Here is an 18936-nt window from a genome sequence, read left to right as displayed (position 1 = left end):
GACCCCCCCAAACCCCCCCGTGCCCCCGTACCTGGGGCCTGCCCACGCTCCTCTTGACCTTGCTGAGGGTTTTGGGGTTGTCACCCACCTGGGACCCCTCTGGTGACGCCCAAACCCACCTGGGACCCCTCTGGGACCCCCCAAACCCCCCCAAACCCCCTCTGGGACCCCCCAAACCCCTCTGGGACCCCCCTCAAACCCCACCTGTGTCCCCATACCTGGGGCTTGCCCACGCTCCTCTTGACCTTGCTGAGTGTTTTGGGGTTGTCACCCACCTGGTGACCCCAAATCCCACCTGGGACCCCCCAAACCCCTCAGGGACCCCTCAGGGACCCCCCAAACCCCTCAATGACCCCCAAACCCCACCTGACCCCCCTGGGACCCCCCAAACCTCACCTGTGCCCCCGTACCTGGGGTTTGCCCACGCTCCTCTTGACCTTGCTGAGCGTTTTGGGGTTGTCACCCACCTGGGACCCCTCAGGCTCCCCCCAAACCCCCCCGTGCCCCCGTACCTGGGGTTTGCCCACGCTCCTCTTGACCTTGCTGAGGGTTTTGGGGTTGTGAACACCCCGTGGACCCCCCAAACCCCACCTGGGACCTCTCTGGGACCCCCCAAACCCCACCTGGGACCCCCCAAACCCCATCTGTGTCCCTGTGCCCCCGTACCTGGGGTTTGCCCACACTCCTCTTGACCTTGCTGAGCGTTTTGGGGTTGTGAACACCCCGTGGACCCCCCAAACCCCACCTGGGACCCCTCTGGGACCCCCCAAACCCCACCTGGGACCCCCCAAACCCCACCTGCGCCCCCATACCTGGGGCTTGCCCACGCTCCTCTTGACCTTGCTGAGGGTTTGGAGTTGTGAACACCCCATGGACCCCCCAAAACCCCACCTGGGACCCCTCAGGGACCCCCCTGTGACCCCCCAAACCCCCCCGTGCCCCCGTACCTGGGGTTTGCCCACGCTCCTCTTGACCTTGCTGAGCGTTTTGGGGTTGTCACCCACCTGGGACCCTTCTGGGACCCCCCCAAACCCCACCTGGGACCCCTCTGGGACCCCCCAAACCCCACCTGGGACCCCCCAAACCCCACCTGGGACCCCTCTGGGACCCCCCAAACCCCACCTGGGACCCCCCAAACCCCATCTGTGTCCCCGTGCCCCCATACCTGGGGCTTGCCCACGCTCCTCTTGACCTTGCTGAGCGTTTTGCGGTTGTCACCCATGTGGGACCCCTCTGGTGACCCCAAACCCCTCTGGGACCCCCCAAACCCCTCAGGGACCCCCCAAACCCCCCCGTGCCCCCGTACCTGGGGCTTGCCCACGCTCCTCTTGACCTTGCTGAGCGTTTTGCGGTTGTAGGGGTCCCCCCCCGGGCGCAGGCGCACCAGGGACTCGCCGGGCTCGGCGTGCAGCTGCGGGAAGGTGTGCAGGGCCTCCTGCCGAGCACGGGGACAGCGGGGTCACCGCGGGGTCACCGCGGGGTCACCGCGGGGTCACCGCGGGGTCACCGCGGGGTCACCCCCAGACCCCGCTGGTCCGCCCTGGTACGGACTGCCCTGGAGACACAGATCCCTGCCAAGGTGCCCCCAAACCCCACAGATCCCTGCCAGGACCCCACAGATCCCTGCCAAGGTGCCCCCCAAACCCCACAGATCCCTGCCAGGGTCCCCAAAACCCCACAGATCCCACCCCAACCCCCCCAAACCCCACAGATCCTCCCCAAACCCCACAGATCCCTGCCAAGGTGCCCCCCAAACCCCACAGATCCCTCCCCAAACCCCACAGATCGCTGCCAGGACCCCAAACCCCACAGATCCCTGCCAGGACCCCCCCAAACCCCACAGATCCCTCCCCAAAACCCCACAGATCCCCCCCAAACCCCACAGATCCCTGCCAGGACCCCCCCAAACCCCACAGATCCCTCCCCAAAACCCCACAGATCCCCCCCAAACCCCACAGATCCCTGCCAGGACCCCCCCAAACTCCACAGATCCCTCCCCAACCCTACAGATCACTGACAGGGTCCCCCCAAACCCCACAGGTCCCTCCCCAAACTTCAGAGATCCCTTCCCAAGACCCCCCCAGATCTCCTCCCAGGACCCCCCCAGCCCCCCAGGACCCCCCAGCCCCCAGAACCTCCCCAAACCCCACAGATCCCTTCCCAAGACCCCCTCAAACCCCCCAGCTCCCTCCCAGGACCCCTCCAGCCCCCCAGGACCCCCCAGAACCCCCCCAAACCCCACAGATCTCTTCCCAGACCCCCCCTCCAAACACCCCAGCCCCCCAGGACCCCCCCAGGACCCCCCCCCGCCCCCCACAGATCCCTTCCCAAGACCCCCTCAAACCCCCCAGCTCCCCTCCCAGAACCCCTACAGCCCCCCAGGACCCCCCCAAACCCCACAGATCCCTTCCCAAGACCCCCCAAACCCCCCAGCTCCCCTCCCAGGACCCCCTCAGCCCCCCAGGACCCCCCCAAACCCCACAGATCCCTTCCCAGACCCCCCAAACTCCCCAGCTCCCCTCCAAGGCCCCCCCCAGCCCCCAGGACCCCCCCAAACCCCACATATCCCTTCCCCAGACCCTCCCAAACTCCCCAGCTCCCCTCCCAGGACCCCCCCAGCCCCCCAGGACCCCCCAGGACCCCCCCAGCCGGGCTCACCTGCAGGCTGGGGTTCAGCGTCACCCTCTTGAGCACCTTCTTCTTGTGGTCGTTGAGGATGCCGTCGATCTTCCGCATGGGGGGCAGGTACAGCTCATCTGGGGGGGCAACGGGGGGGTCAGGGGGGCTCTGGGGCACCTTTGGGGGGTCCCTGGGGGGGCGGGGCTCACCGTTGGTGTCCTCCAGGGCCTGGATCATGTCGGGGTCCAGGGCGGTGCTGACCAGCATCTCCACGTAGCTCCGGTACATCTCCTTCATGGCCCGCGTGTTCAGCACCCGCCCCGGCGGGGCCCGCTCTGCGCGACACCGCCCCTTTAAGGGGAGGGGCACAGGGACACGCCCACCCCCCAAAAAGGGGGAAAACCACGCCCACAACTTGGAGACACGCCCTTGTTGTAAAGGAGTGCGGCCCCTTTAAGGGGAGGGGCACAGGGACACGCCCACCCCCAAAAAAGGGGAAAACCCTGCCCACAAGTTGGAGACACACCCTTGTTATAAAGGAGTGTGGCCCTGTTAAGGGGAGGGGCACAGGGACACGCCCACCCCCCAAAAAAGGGGAAAACCCCGCCCACAAGCTGGAGACACACCCTTGTTATAAAGGAGTGTGGCCCCTTTAAGGGGAGGGGCACAGGGACACGCCCACCCCCCAAAAAAGGGGAAAACCACGCCCACAAGCTGGAGACACACACTTGTTATAAAGGAGTGTGGCCCCTTTAAGGGGAGGGGCAAATGGACACGCCCACCCCCAAAAAAGGGGAAAACCCCGCCCACAAGTTGGAGACACACCCCCTTGTTATAAAGCAGTGTGGCCCCTTTAAGGGGAGGGGCACAGGGACACGCCCACCCCCCTGAAAAAGGGGAAAACCCCGCCCACAAGTCGCAGACACACCCCCTTGTTATAAAGGAGTGCGGCCCCTTTAAGGGGAGGGGCACAGGGACACGCCCACCCCCCCAAAAAGGGGAAAACCCCACCCACAAGTTGGGGACACACCCTTGTTATAAAGGAGTGTGGCCCCTTTAAGGGGAGGGGCACAGGGACACGCCCACCCCCCCGAAAAAGGGGAAAACCACGCCCACAAGTTGGGGACACACCCTTGCTATAAAGGAGTGTGGCCCCTTTAAGGGGAGGGGCACAGGGACACACCCACCCCCGGAAAAGGGGAAAACCACGCCCACAAGCTGGAGACACACCCTTGTTATAAAGGAGTGTGGCCCCTTTAAGGGGAGGGGCACATGGACACGCCCACCCCCCCAAAAAGGGGGAAAACCACGCCCACAAGTTGGAGACACACCCTTGTTATAAAGGAGTGTGGCCCCTTTAAGGGGAGGGGCACATGGACACGCCCACCCCCCCAAAAAGGGGGAAAACCACGCCCACAAGTTGGAGACACACCCCTGTTATAAAGGAGCATGGCACCTTTAAGGTAGAGCCACGCCCCTTTAAGGGAGCCACACCCCTTTGAGAGTCACACCCTTTAAAGGGAGCCACGTCCATTTAAGTGGAGCCACGCCCCTTTAAGGGAGAGCCACGCCCCTTTAGGTGAGCTGTCCCTCTTCTATTTAAGCCACGCCCACAACTCAGACCCGCCCCTCCCTTATCAAGGAGTGCGGTCCCTTTAAATGAAAGCCACGCCCCTTTGAGAGCCACGCCCCCTCCCCAAAATGATCCAGTCCCAATTCCGCAAAAGGGTCGTGGTCCCTTTAAGTGGAAGCCACGCCCCTGGGAGGGATAATTTCCCGCCAAATTTTGGATCCCCCCTCCCCAATTTGGGGTCCCCCCCCAATCCAAGGTCCCCCCCCCAAATCCCGGGTCCCTCCCCAAATCCGGGTCACCCCTCCCCAAATTCGGGGTCACCCCCTCTCCAAATCCGGGTCTCCCCCTCCCCAAATTCGAGGTCACCCCCTCCCCAAATCCGAGGTCACCCCCTCCTCAAATCCGGGTCTCCCCCCCCCCCCAAATTGGGGGTCACCCCCTCCTCAAATTCGGGTCACCCCCTCCCCAAATCCGGGTCCCTCCCCAAATCCGGGTCTCCCCCTCCCCAAATCCGGGTCACCCCCTCCCCAAATCCGGGTCTCCCCCTTCCCAAATTCAGGGTCACCCCCTCCTCAAATCCGAGGTCACCCCCTCCTCAAATCTGGGTCACCCCCTCCCCAAATCTGGTCACCCCCTCCTCAAATCTGGGTCACCCCCTCCCCAAATCTGGGTCACCCCCTCCCCAAATTCGGGGTCATTCCCTCCCCAAATCTGAGGTCGCCCCCCCCCCCAAATTCTGCATTCTACCTCCAAATTCGGGGTCACCCCCCACTCCCAAACCCGGGTCCCCCTCCCCAAATTTCGGGGTCCCCTCCCAGACCCGTATCCCCTCCCCAAATTTCAGTGTCCTCTCCCAGACCCATGTCCCCCCTCCCCAAATCGGGGTCCCCCCTCCCCCCAGAGTCCCCCTCCCCCAAATTTCGGGCTCCCCTCCCCCCAGAGTCCCCCTCCCCAAATTTCGGGGTCCCCTCCCTGAATTTCTGCATTCTCTCCCTGAATTTCAGGATTTCCCCCCACAAATTCGGGGTCCCCCCAGAGTCCCCCTCCCCAAATTCGGGGTCCCCCCAGAATCCCCCCTCCCCAAATTTCAGGGTCCTCTCCCAGACCCGTGTCCCCCTCCCCAAATTTCGGGGTCCTCCCCCTGAATTTCTGCGTTCTCTCCCTGAATTTCAGGATTTCCCTCCCCAAATTCGGGGTCCCCCCAGCATCCCCCTCCCCAAATTCGGGGTCCCCCCAGAATCCCCCCTCCCCAAATTTCAGGGTCCTCTCCCAGACCCGTGTCCCCCTCCCCAAATTTCGGGGTCCTCCCCCTGAATTTCTGCGTTCTCTCCCTGAATTTCAGGATTTCCCTCCCCAAATTCGGGGTCCCCCCAGAATCCCCCTCCCCAAATTCGGGGTCCCCCCAGAATCCCCCTCCCCAAGTTTCAGGGTCCTCTCCCAGACCCGTGTCCCCCTCCCCAAATTTCGGGGTCCCCTCCCTGAATTTCTGCGTTCTCTCCCTGAATTTCAGGATTTCCCCCCCCAAATTCGGGGTCCCCCCAGAATCCCCCTCCCCAAATTCGGGGTCCCCCCAGAATCCCCCCTCCCCAAATTTCAGGGTCCTCTCCCAGACCCCGGTCCCCCTCCCCAAATTTCGGGGTCCTCCCCCTGAATTTCTGCGTTCTCTCCCTGAATTTCAGGATTTCCCTCCCCAAATTCGGGGTCCCCCCAGCATCCCCCTCCCCAAATTCGGGGTCCCCCCAGAATCCCCCCCTCCCCAAATTTCGGGGTCCTCTCCCAGACCCGTGTCCCCCTCCCCAAATTTCGGGGTCCTCCCCCTGAATTTCTGCGTTCTCTCCCTGAATTTCAGGATTTCCCCCCCCCAAATTCGGGGTCCCCCCAGAATCCCCCTCCCCAAATTCGGGGTCCCCCCAGAATCCCCCCTCCCCAAATTTCAGGGTCCTCTCCCAGACCCCTGTCCCCCTCCCCAAATTTCGGGGTCCTCCTCCTGAATTTCTGCGTTCTCTCCCTGAATTTCAGGATTTCCCCCCCCAAATTCGGGGTCCCCCCAGCATCCCCCTCCCCAAATTCGGGGTCCCCCCAGAATCCCCCTCCCCAAATTTAGGGGTCCCCCCCGTCTCACCCTCCTCGCTCTGGGGGTCCGGGCTGGACTCCGACTCCGACGTCGTCGCCGCCTCCTTCAGCCATTTTTTCCTCTTTTTGGGGGGGGGCTCGGCCTTCACCTTGGGGGGCTTGGCCTTGGCCTTGGGGGGGCCGGGGGGGGCCCGGGGGGGCCCCGCGGCCGGCGCGGGGGGGGGGAGGGGCGGGCTCGTTCCGGGGCGCTTTCTCGGCTTTTTGGGGCTTCTCGGCTTTTGGGGCTTTCTCGCTTTTTTGGGGTTTTTCGGGAGGGTCGGCTTTGGGGGGGGGGAGGGGGCTTGGGGGCGCTGGGTTTGGGGTGGTTCTGTCTCCTGGGGGAGGGGGGAAAAAGGGGGGGAGGGGGGGTTAGACAGGGGTGTGGCCAGGTGTGCCCACAGGTGTGCCCCAGGTGTGTCTGTGTCTGTCACCAGGTGCCCCCAGGTACTCCCAGGAGTCCCCCCAGGTGTCCCCAAGTGTGCCCAGGTGTCCCCAAGTACTCCCAGGTGTCCCCCACAGGTGTCCCCAAGTACCCCCAGGTACTGCCAGGAGTCCCCCAGGTGTGCCCCCAGGTGTGCCTGGGTGTGCCCAGCTATCCTAAGGTGTGCCCAGATGTCCCCAGCTATCCCCAGGTGTGTCCCCAAGTGTGCCCAGGTGTCCCCAAGTACTCCCAGGTGTCCCCACAGGTGTATCCAGGTGCCCCCAGGTGTCCCCAAGTACTCCCAGGTGTCCCCACAGGTGTCCCCAAGTACCCCCAGGTACTCCCAGGTGTGCCCCCAGGTGTGCCTGGGTGTGCCCAGGTGTCCCCAGCAATCCCCAGGTGTCCCCACAGGTGTCCCCAAGTACCCCCAGGTACTCCCAGGAGTCCCCCAGGTGTGCCCCCAGGTGTGCCTGGGTGTGCCCAGCTATCCCAAGGTGTGCCCAGATGTCCCCAGCTATCCCCAGGTGTGTCCCCAAGTGTGCCCAGGTGCCCCCAGGTGTCCCCACAGGTGTCCCCAAGTACCCTCAGGTACTCCCAGGTGTGCCCCCAGGTGTGCCTGGGTGTGCCCAGCTATCCCAAGGTGTGCCCAGATGTCCCCAGCTATCCCCAGGTGTGTCCCCAGGTACCCTCAGGTGTGCCTAGGTGTGTCCCCAGGTGCCCCCACGTGTCCCAAAGAAACCCCAGGTATCCCCAGGTGTGCCTAGGTGTGCCCCCAGCTATCCTTAGGTGTGCCCCAGGTGTGCCCAGGTGTGCCAGGTGCGCCCACCTGAGGGCGAGGGGGCGATGCCAGGGTTTCCTGGAGCACACCCTGACATGCCCCCAGGTATCCCTAGGTGTGCCCAGGTATCCCTAGGTGTACCCAGGTGTGCCCAGCTATCCCTAGGTGTGCCCAGGTGTGCCAGGTGTGCCCACCTGAGGGCGAGGGGGCGGTGCCAGGGTTTCCTGGAGCGCACCCCCACATCCCCCCATGTCCCCAGGTATCCCCAGGTGTGCCCAGGTGTGCCCAGGTGTGCCCAGCTATCCCTGTGTGCCTAGGTGTGCCCAGGTGTGCCCACCTGAGGGCGAGGGGGCGGTGCCAGGGTTTCCTGGAGCACACCCTCACATCCCCCCATGTCCCCAGGTATGCCCAGCTATCCCTAGGAGTGCCCAGGTGTGCCCAGGTGTGCCAGGTGTCCCCAGCTATCCCTAGGTGTGCCCAGGTGTGCCCAGGTGTGCCAGGTGTCCCCAGCTATCCCTAGGTGTGCCCAGGTGTGCCAGGTGTGCCCACCTGAGGGCGAGGGGGCGGTGCCAGGGTTTCCTGGAGAACACCCCCACATCCCCCCATGTCCCCAGGTGTGCCCAGGTGTGCCCAGGTGTGCCAGCTGTGCCCAGTTGTGCCAGGTGTGCCCACCTGAGGGCGAGGGGGCGGTGCCAGGGTTTCCTGGAGTGCACCCTCATGTGCCCCCAGCTATCCCTAGGTGTGCCCAGGTGTGCCCAGGTGTGCCCAGCTATCCCTAGGTGTGCCCAGGTGTGCCCAGCTATCCCTAGGTGTGCCCAGGTGTGCCAGGTGTGCCCACCTGAGGGCGAGGGGGGCGGTGCCCAGGGTTTCCTGGAGCACACCCTGACGTGCCCCCAGCTATCCCTAGGTGTGCCCAGGTGTGCCCAGCTATCCCTAGGTGTGCCCAGGTGTGCCCAGGTGTGTCAGGTGTGCCCACCTGAGGGCGAGGGGGCGGTGCCAGGGTTTCCTGGAGCACACCCTGACGTGCCCCCAGGTATCCCTAGGTGTGCCCAGGTGTGCCCAGGTGTGCCCAGCTATCCCTAGGTGTGCCCAGGTGTGCCAGGTGTGCCCACCTGAGGGCGAGGGGGCGGTGCCAGGGTTTCCTGGAGCACACCCTGACGTGTCCCCAGCTATCCCTAGGTGTGCCCAGGTGTGCCCAGGTGTGCCAGGTGTGCCCAGGTGTGCCCAGGTGTGCCCACCTGAGGGCGAGGGGGGCGGTGCCAAGGTTTCCTGGAGCACACCCCCACATCCCCCCATGTCCCCAGGTGTGCCCAGGTGTGCCCAGGTGTGCCAGGTGTGCCCACCTGAGGGCGAGGGGGCGGTGCCAGGGTTTCCTGGAGCACACCCTGACGTAATCCTTCTTGTTGACGTTCTCCAGGAACTTCACGTAGAGCCGCTGGTACCTGTGCTTGGCATCCCCGAAATAGCCCAGGTACTGCGGGGGGAGGGGCACAAACAAGGGGTCAGGGGCACCCCAAAACCTCTGCACCCCAAAATCCCCAAAAATCCCACCCAAAACCATCCCAGGAACCCCAAAATGCCCCAAAATCCCACAAAAATCCACCCAAAATCCACCCCAAAATCCACCCCAGGTGCTCCCAGATTTGGGGTTTTGGTGCTTGGGGTCCCCAAAATAGCCCAGGGAATGCGGGGGGAGGGGCACAAACGGGGGTCAGGGGCATCCCAAAACCTCTGCACCCCAAAATACCCAAAAATCCCCAAAAAATCCCCCCAAAAATCCCACCCAAAACCATCCCAGGAACCCCAAAATCCCAAAAATCCCACAAAAATTACCCCAAAATCCACCCCAGGTACCCCCAGATTTGGGGTTTTGGTGCTTGGGGTCCCCAAAATAGCCCAGGGATTGTGGGGGAGGGGCACAAACGAGGGTCAGGGGCACCCCAAAACCTCTGCACCCCAAAATACCCAAAAATCCCCCCAAAAATCCCACCCAAAACCATCCCAGGAACCACAAAATGCCCCAAAATCCCACAAAAATTACCCCAAAATCCACCCCAAAATCCACCCCAGGTGTTCCCAAATTTGGGGTTTTGGTGCTTGGGGTCCCCAAAATAGCCCAGGGATTGTGGGGGAGGGGCACAAACGGGGGGTCAGGGGCACCCCAAAACCTCTGCACCCCAAAATCCCCAAAAATCCCACCCAAAACCATCCCAGGAACTCCAAAATCCCCAAAATCCCACAAAAATTACCCCAAAATCCACCCCAAAACCACCCCAGGTGTTCCCAGATTTGGGGTTTTGGTGCTTGGGGTCCCCAAAATAGCCCAGGGAATGCGGGGGGAGGGGCACAAATGGGTGGTCAGGGGCACCCCAAAACCTCTGCATCCCGAAATACCCAAAAATCCCCCAAAAATCCCCCCAAATTACCCCAAAATTACCCCAAAATCCACCCCAAAACCACCCCAGGTACCCCCAGATTTGGGGTTTTGGTGCTTGGGGTCCCCAAAATAGCCCAGGGATTGTGGGGGAGGGGCACAAACGGGGGTCAGGGGCACCCCAAAACCTCTGCACCCCAAAATCCCCCAAAATCCCACAAAAATCCCCCCAAAAATCCCACCCAAAACCATCCTAGGAACCCCAAAATTGCCCCAAAATCCACCCCCAAAACCACCCCAGGTGCCCCCAGATTTGGGGTTTTGGTGCTTGGGGTCCCCAAAATAGCCCAGGGATTGTGGGGGAGGGGCACAAACGGGGGGTCAGGGCACCCCAAAACCTCTGCACCCCAAAATCCCCAAAAATCCCCCCAAATTACCCCAAAATCCCACAAAATCCACCCCAAAATCCACCCCAGGTGTTCCCAAATTTGGGGTTTTGGTGTTTGGGGTCCCCAAAATAGCCCAGGGATTGTGGGGGGAGGGGCACAAACGGGGGGTCAGGGGCACCCCAAAACCTCTGCACCCCAAAATACCCAAAAATCCCACAAAAATCCCCCCAAAAATCCCACCCAAAACCATCCCAGGAACCCCAAAATTCCCCAAAATCCCACAAAAATTACCCCAAAATCCACCCCAAAATCACCCCAGGTGTTCCCAAATTTGGGGTTTTGGTGTTTGGGGTCCCCAAAATAGCCCAGGGATTGTGGGGGAGGGGCACAAACGGGGGTCAGGGGCACCCCAAAACCTCTGCACCCTAAAATCCCCAAAATCCCACCCAAAACCATCCCAGGAACCCCAAAATTGCCCCAAATTGCCCCAAAATCCACCCCAAAACCACCCCAGGTACCCCCAAATTTGGGGTTTTGGTGCTCGGGGTCCTCAAACTGTGGGGGAAGGGGGCACCCAAAAATCCTCTGTACCCCAAAATTCCCCAAAATCCCCCAGAGACCCCAAAATCAACCCCAAAATTCCCCCAAAACCACCCCAGGGACCCCAAAATTCCTCCCCAAAACCACCGAGAGACCCCAAAATTCCCCCAAAACCACCCCAGGGACCCCAAAATTCCCCCAAAATGACCTCAGGGACCCCAAAATTCCTCCCAAAACCACCCCAGGGACCCCAAAATTCCTCCCAAAACCACCCCAGGGACCCCAAAATTCCCCCAAAACCACCCCAGGGACCCCAAAATTCCTCCCCAAACCACCCCAGGGACCCCAAAATTCCTCCCAAAACCACTCAGGGACCCCAAAATTCCTCCCCAAAACCACCTCAGGGACCCCAAAATCCTCCCCAAAACCACCCCAGGGACCCCAAAATTCCTCTCAAAACCACCCAGGGACCCCAAAATTCTCCCAAAACCACCCCAGGGACCCCAAAATTCCTCCCAAAACTACCCAGGGACCCCAAAATTCCCCCAAAACCACCCCAGGGACCCCAAAATTCCTCCCAAAACCACCCAGGGACCCCAAAATTCCCCCCAAAACCACCCCAGGGACCCCAAAATTCCCCCAAAACCACCCAGGGACCCCAAAATTCCTCCACACCCCAAAATCCCCCCAAATCCACCCCAAAATTTCCATTTCTGGGGCAGGATCTCAGGGTTTGGGGTTTTGGGGAGGGGATTCCCAACTCCCTCAAGTTCAGGGGGATCCCCCCAAGTTTTGGGGGGTTTTTTTTGGGGTCCCCCCCCAGTTTTGGGGTGCCCCAAAATTCAGAGAAAGTTCCCGAATCTGCCATTTTCAGGGAAATTTGGATGTTTTTTAGGGGAAAATCCCAAATTTTAAGGACACGCCCCAGGTTTAGGGTGGGGTTTGCAGCTCAGGGTTAACCCCACAGGTTTGGGGTGTTTTTTGGGGGTACCCCCGATGTTTTTTGGGGTGCCCCGGGTGTTTTTAGGGGTGCCCCAGGTGTTTTTGGGGTTCCCCGGGTGTTTCTGGGGTGTTTTTTGGGGTGCCCTGGGTGTTTTTGGGGTGCCCCAGGTGTTTTTTGTGGTATCCCCGATATTTTCTGGGGTGCCCCCGATATTTTTGGGGTGCCTCGGGTGTTTCTGACATGTTTTTGGGGTGCCCTTAGTGATTTTTTGGGGTCCCCCAGGTGTTTTTTGGGGTGCCCCGGGTGTTTTTGGGGTGTCCCGGGTGTTTTTGGGGTGCCCCAGGTGATTTTTTGGGGTGCCCAGGGTGATTTTTGGGGTGCCCCGGGTGTTTTTGGGGTGCCCTTGGTGATTTTTTGGGGTGCCTCAGGTGTTTTTGGGGTGCCTCAGGTGTTTTTTGGGGTCCCCCAGGTGTTTTTGGTGTTCCTGGGGTGTTTCTGGGGTGCCCCAGGTGATTTTTTTGGGGTGCCCCAGGTGTTTTTTGGGGTGCCCTGGGTATTTTTTGTGGTGTTTCTGGGGTGTTTTTGGGGTCCCCCAGGTGTTTTTGGTGTTCCTGGGGTGTTTCTGGGGTGTTTTTGGGGAGCCCTGGGTGTTTTTGGGGTGTCCCGGGTGTTTTTGGGGTGCCCCAGGTGATTTTTTGGGGTGCCCAGGGTGATTTTTAGGGTGCCCCGGGTGTTTTTGGGGTGTTTTTCGGGTGCCCTTGGTGATTTTTTGGGGTGCCTCAGGTGTTTTTTGGGGTCCCCCAGGTGTTTTTGGTGTTCCTGGGGTGTTTCTGGGGTGTTTTTGGGGTGCCCCAGGTGTTTTTTGGGGTGCCCCGGGTGTTTTTGGGGGTGCCCCCGATATTTTTTGGGTGCCCCGGGTGTTTTTGGGGTTCCCCGGGTGCTTCTGGGGTGTTTTTTGGGGTGCCCTGGGTGTTTTTGGGGTTTACCAGGTGTTTTTTGTAGTATCCCCGATATTTTTTGGGGTGCCCCCGATATTTTTTGGGGTGCCCTGGGGTGTTTTTGGGGTGCCCCAGGTGTTTCTGGAGTGCCCCAGGTGTTTCTGGGGTATTTTTTGGGGTCCCCCAGGTGTTTTTTGGGGTGCCCCGGGTGTTTTTGGGGTCCCCCAGGTGTTTTTTGGGGTGCCCTGGGGTGTTTTTGGGGCGCACTCACGTTGCTGGTGGCGCAGAACTGCCGCTGCCCGTCCTTGATCTCGGGGGTGAATTTCTGCAGCAGCGCCTTCTGCACCCGCCAGATGGGCGGCGGCTCCCGGCCCGTCTGCAGCGCCAGCTGGGGGGGATCAGGGGGGTCAGCACCCCAAAATCCACCCCAAATCCATCCTAAATCCATCCCAAACCCTCCAGAGCCATCCAGAGTCACAGGAACCCCAAAATCCCCCAAATCCCCCCAAAAGCGGCGGCTCCCGGCCCGTCTGCAGCGCCAGCTGGGGGGGATCAGGGGGGTCAGCACCCCAAAAATCCACCCCAAATCCATCCCAAATCCATCCCAAATCATCCAGAGTCACAGGAACCCCAAAATCCCCCAAATCCCCCAAAAAGTGGCTCAGGTCTGGCTGCAGCGCCAGCTGGGGTGGACACAGGGGGGGCAGCACCCCAAAATCCACCCCAAATCCATCCCAAATCCACCCCAAATCCATCCTAAATTAATCCTAAATCCATCCTAAATCGTCCAGAGCCATCCAGAGTCACAGGAACCCCAAAATCCCCCAAATCCCCCAAAAAGTGGCTCAGGTCTGGCTGCAGCGCCAGCTGGGGTGGACACAGGGGGGGCAGCACCCCAAAATCCACCCCAAATCCATCCCAAATCCACCCCAAATCCACCCCAAATCCACCCCAAATCCATCCCAAATCCATCCTAAATCCATCCCAAATCCTCCAGAGCCATCCAGAGTCACAGGAACCCCAAAACCCCTCAAAATCCCCCCAAAAGCGGCGGCTCCCGGCCCGTCTGCAGCGCCAGCTGGGGGAGATCGGGGGGGTCAGCACCCCAAAATCCATCCTAAATCCACCCTAAACCCACCCCAAATCCATCCCAAATCCACCCCAAATCCACCCCAAATCCATCCCAAATCATCCAGAGCCATCCAGAGTCACAGGAACCCCAAAATCCCCCAAATCCCCCCAAAAGCGGCGGCTCCCGGCCCGTCTGCAGCGCCAGCTGGGGGGGACACAGGGGGGTCAGCACCCCAAAATCCACCCCAAACCCATCCCAAATCCACCCCAAATCCATCCTAAATTAATCCTAAATCCATCCTAAATCCTCCAGAGCCATCCAGAGTCACAGGAACCCCAAAATCCCCCAAATCCCCCCAAAAGCGGCGGCTCCCGGCCCGTCTGCAGCGCCAGCTGGGGGGGACACAGGGGGTCAGCACCCCAAAATCCACCCCAAATCCATCCCAAATCCACCCTAAACCCACCCCAAATTCATCCTAAATCCACCCCAAATCCACCCCAAATCCACCCTAAATTCACCCCAAATCCATCCCAAATCGTCCAGAGCCATGCAGAGTCACAGGAACCTCAAAAATCCCTGAAATTCCCCCAAAAAGGGGCTCAGGTCTGGCTGCAGCGCCAGCTGGGGGACACAGGGGGGTCAGCACCCCAGTCCATCCCAGTCCATCCCAGTCCCTCCCAGTCCCATCCCAGTCTATCCCAGTCCATCCCAGTCCCTCCCAGTCTCCCCCGCTCTCCTCCAGTCCCTCCCAGTCCCTCCCAGTCCCTCCCAGTCCCTCCCAGTCCCTCCCAGTCCCCTCCCAGTCCCTCCCAGTGCCTCCCAGGGCCCTCCCAGTCCCTCCCAGTCCATCCCAGTCCATCCCAGTCCCTCCCAGTCCATCCCAGTCCATCCCAGTCCCATCCCAGTCCCTCCCAGTCCCTCCCAGTCCCTCCCAGTCCATCCCAGTCCCTCCCAGTGGATCCCAGTCCCACCTTGAGGGCGGGGATGTCCTCCACGCGCACCACGAACTCGTCCCTCTCCCTGGAGATGCCCTCTCCCCGCCCTGCCCCAGCGCTCCCAGTGCTCCCAGTGCTCCCAGTCCATCCCAGTCCCTCCCAGCCCCTCCCAGTCCCATCCCAGTCCCTCCCAGTCCCACCTTGAGGGCGGGGATGTCCTCCACGCGCACCACGAACTCGTCCCTCTCCCTGAAGATGCCCTCTCCCCCGCTCTCCTCCAGTCCCTCCCAGTCCCTCCCAGTCCATCCCAGTCCCTCCCAGTCCATCCCAGTCCCATCCCAGTCCCTCCCAGTCCCTCCCAGTGGATCCCAGTCCCACCTTGAGGGCGGGGATGTCCTCCACGCGCACCACAAACTCGTCCCTCTCCCTGAAGATGCCCTCTCCCTGCTCTCCTCCAGTCCATCCCAGTCCCTCCCAGTCCCTCCCAGTCCATCCCAGTCCCATCCCAGTCCATCCCAGTCCCATCCCAGTCCCGTCCCAGTCCCCTCCCAGTCCCTTCCAGTCCCACCTTGAGGGCGGGGATGTCCTCCACGCGCACCACGAACTCGTCCCTCTCCCTGAAGATGCCCTCTCCCTGCTCTCCTCCAGTCCATCCCAGTCCCTCCCAGTCCCATCCCAGTCCATCCCAGTCCATCCCAGTCCCTCCCAGTCCCATCCCAGTCCCTCCCAGTCCCTCCCAGTCCCTCCCAGTCCCTCCCAGTGGATCCCAGTCCCACCTTGAGGGCGGGGATGTCCTCCACGCGCACCACGAACTCGTCCCTCTCCCTGAAGATGCCCTCTCCCCGCTCTCCTCCAGTCCCTCCCAGTCCATCCCAGTCCCTCCCAGTCCATCCCAGTCCCATCCCAGTCCATCCCAGTCTCTCCCAGTCCCATCCCAGTCCCTCCCAGTGGATCCCAGTCCCACCTTGAGGGCGGGGATGTCCTCCACGCGCACCACGAACTCGTCCCTCTCCCTGAAGATGCCCTCTCCCCGCTCTCCTCCAGTCCCTCCCAGTCCCTCCCAGTCCCTCCCAGTCCATCCCAGTCCCTCCCAGTCCATCCCAGTCCCATCCCAGTCCACCCCAGTCCATCCCAGTCCCATCCCAGTCCCATCCCAGTCCCCTCCCAGTCCATCCCAGTCCCCTCCCAGTCCATCCCAGTCCCTCCCAGTCCATCCCAGTCCATCCCAGTCCCTCCCAGTCCCACCTTGAGGGCAGGGATGTCCTCCACGCGCACCACAAACTCATCCCTCTCCCTGAAGATGCCCTCTCCCTGCTCTCCTCCAGTCCCTCCCAGTCCATCCCAGTCACTCCCAGTCCATCCCAGTCCCTCCCAGTCCATCCCAGTCCCTCCCAGTCCCATCCCAGTCCCTCCCAGTTCCATCCCAGTCCCCTCCCAGTCCCTCCCAGTCCCACCTTGAGGGCGGGGATGTCCTCCACGCGCACCACGAACTCGTCCCTCTCCCTGAAGATGCCCTCTCCCCACCCTGCCTCAGCGCTCCCAGTGCTCCCAGTCCCTCCCAGTCCCTCCCAGTCCATCCCAGTCCCATCCCAGTCCCTCCCAGTCCCATCCCAGTCCCTCCCAGTCCATCCCAGTCCCTCCCAGTCCCACCTTGAGGGCGGGGATGTCCTCCACGCGCACCATGATCTCGTCCCTCTCCCTGAAGATGCCCTCTCCCCCGCTCTCCTCCCGTCCATCCCAGTCCATCCCAGTCCATCCCAGTCCCATCCCAGTCACTCCCAGTCCCTCCCAATCCCTCCCAGTCCCATCCCAGTCCCTCCCAGTGGATCCCAGTCCCACCTTGAGGGCGGGGATGTCCTCCACGCGCACCACGAACTCGTCCCTCTCCCTGAAGATGCCCTCTCCCCCGCTCTCCTCCTCGTCGCTGGTGTCCCCGCAGACGGCGGCCGTGCCCTGCTTCTGCGCCAGGTGCAGCGCCCGCGCGTCCGGCGCCTCGGGGGGCTCGGGGGACCCCCCCGGGGGGCTCGGGGACCCCCCCTCAGCCGCGGGCCCCGGCCCTGCCCCCGCCCGGCCCCGGGGGGGTGCCCGGAGGGGGTGGGGGAGGGGGGGGGGTCGGGCTGGGGGGGCTCCGGAGGGGCGGGGGGAGGGGTTGGGGGGGGATCCTCCGGCGGGGGGGGCGGCTGTGGGGGAGAAAACAGGGGGAAAAAAGAGTTAGAGAGGTCCTGGAAGGGTAATGGGAACCCCTGGCAGGTCCTGGAACAGCCCCATAAACTTCTGGAAGGTCCTGGAAGGGCCCCTTGAACACCTGGCAGGTCCCTATGAAGCTCAGACAGGTCCTGGAAGGACCCCATGAACACCTGGAAGGTCCCTGTGAACCCATGGCAGGTCCTGAAAGGTCCCCATGAACCCCTGGAAGGTCCCTGTGAACCCCTGGCAGGTCCTGGAAGGGCCCCATGAACTCATGGAAGGTCCTCATGATCCCATGGCAGGTCCTGGCAGGTCCCTATGAAGCCCAGGCAGGTCCTGGAAGGTCCCCATGAACACCTGGAAGGTCTCTATGAACCCCTGGAAGGTCCTGGAAGGTCACCATGAACTCATAGCAGGTCCTGGCAGGTCCCTGTGAGGGTCCTGGGGGCTTGGGGAACTCGGGGACCCCCCCTCAGCCGCGGGCCCGGCCCTGCCCCCGCCCGGCCCCGGGGGGGTGCCCGGAGGGGGTGGGGGAGGGGGAGGGTCGGGCTGGGGGGGCTCCGGAGGGGCGGGGGGGAGGGGTCGGGGGGGGGATCCTCCGGCGGGGGGGGCGGCTGTGGGGGAGAAAACAGGGGGAAAAAAAGAGTTAGAGAGGTCCTGGAAGGGTAATGGGAACCCCTGGCAGGTCCTGGAACAGCCCCATAAACTTCTGGAAGGTCCTGGAAGGGCCCCTTGAACACCTGGAAGGGCCCTGTGAACCCATGGCAGGTCCTGGAAGGGCCCCTTGAACACCTGGAAGGGCCCCTTGAACACCTGGCAGGTCCTGGAAGGGCCCCATGAACCCCTGGCAGGGCCCCTTGAACACCTGGCAGGTCCTGGAAGGGCCCCATGAACCGCTGGCAGGTCCCTATGAAGCCCAGGCAGGTCCTGGAAGGTCCCCATGAATCCCTGGAAGGGCCCCTTGAACACCTGGCAGGTCCTGGAAGGACCCCATGAATGCCTGGAAGGTCTCTATGAACCCATGGCAGGTCCTGGAAGGACCCCATGAACTCATGGAAGGGCCCTGTGAACACCTGGCAGGTCCTGGAAGGGCCCCATGAACCCCTGGCAGGGCCCCTTGAACACCTGGCAGGTCCTGGAAGGTCCCCATGAACCGCTGGCAGGTCCCTGTGAACCCATGGCAGGTCCTGGAAGGACCCCATGAACACCTGGAAGGTCTCTATGAACCCCTGGCAGGTCCTGGAAGGTCCCATGAACTCATGGAAGGTCCTCATGATCCCATGGAAGGTCCTGGCAGGTCCCTATGAAGCCCAGGCAGGTCCTGGAAGGACCCCATGAACACCTGGAAGGTCTCTATGAACCCCTGGAAGGTCCTGGAAGGTCACCATGAACTCATAGCAGGTCCTGGCAGGTCCCTGTGAGGGTGCTGGGGGCTTGGGGAACTCGGGGACCCCCCTCAGCCGCGGGCCCGGCCCTGCCCCCGCCCGGCCCCGGGGGGGTGCCCGGAGGGGGTGGGGGAGGGGGGGGGTCGGGCTGGGGGGGCTCCGGAGGGGCGGGGGGAGGGGTCGGGGGGGGATCCTCCGGCGGGGGGGGCGGCTGGAAAAGAAAAAAGTAAGAGTTGGGGGGGGGGGCAAAGGTCCTGGAAGGGTCATGGGAACTCCAGCAGGTCCTGGCAGGTCCCTAAGTAACCCTGGAAGGTCCCTAAGTAACACTGGAAGGGTCCTGGAAGGGTCATGGGAACCCCTGGCAGGTCCTGGCAGGTCCCTAAGTAACCCTGGAAGGTCCCTAAGTAACACTAGAAGGGTCCTGGAAGGGTCATGGGAACTCCAGCAGGTCCTGGCAGGTCCCTATGTATCCCTGGAAGGGTCATGGGAACCCCTGGCAGGTCCTGGCAGGTCCCTATGTAACCCTGGAAGGGTCCTGGAAGGGTCATGGGAACCCCTGGCAGGTCCCTATGTAACCCTGGAAGGGTCCTGGAAGGGTCATGGGAACCCCTGGCAGGTCCTGGCAGGTCCCTAAGTAACACTGGAAGGGTCATGGGAACCCCAGCAGGTC

At 62.3% G+C, this 18936-nt stretch overlaps 1 protein-coding gene across 1 annotated transcript in view; it reads right to left on the bottom strand.

Annotated features, from left to right (window-relative positions):
- Positions 1 to 1288: 1288 nt before the first annotated feature.
- The window catches only part of LOC132322906 (proline-rich protein 12-like), a gene marked incomplete at its 3' end in the record, with an annotated part of 41997 nt that continues 24349 nt past the window's right edge, over positions 1289 to 18936 (bottom strand). Inside the window, exons 21-28 of the mRNA XM_059837653.1 lie at positions 16534 to 16784; positions 12959 to 13075; positions 8847 to 8977; positions 7698 to 7737; positions 6315 to 6639; positions 2829 to 2954; positions 2659 to 2756; positions 1289 to 1435 (exon numbers count right to left, since the gene is read on the bottom strand). Coding sequence (XP_059693636.1) covers positions 1289 to 1435; positions 2659 to 2756; positions 2829 to 2954; positions 6315 to 6639; positions 7698 to 7737; positions 8847 to 8977; positions 12959 to 13075; positions 16534 to 16784 — 1235 coding nt within the window. The remainder of the gene's footprint in view (positions 1436 to 2658; positions 2757 to 2828; positions 2955 to 6314; positions 6640 to 7697; positions 7738 to 8846; positions 8978 to 12958; positions 13076 to 16533; positions 16785 to 18936) is intronic.

Source organism: Haemorhous mexicanus, unplaced genomic scaffold, assembly GCF_027477595.1.
Source record: "Haemorhous mexicanus isolate bHaeMex1 unplaced genomic scaffold, bHaeMex1.pri scaffold_197_ctg1, whole genome shotgun sequence".
Classification (NCBI taxonomy): Eukaryota; Metazoa; Chordata; class Aves; order Passeriformes; family Fringillidae; genus Haemorhous; species Haemorhous mexicanus.
Note: the sequence above shows the minus strand (reverse complement) of the source record. Positions and strands in the feature narration are given on the sequence as shown.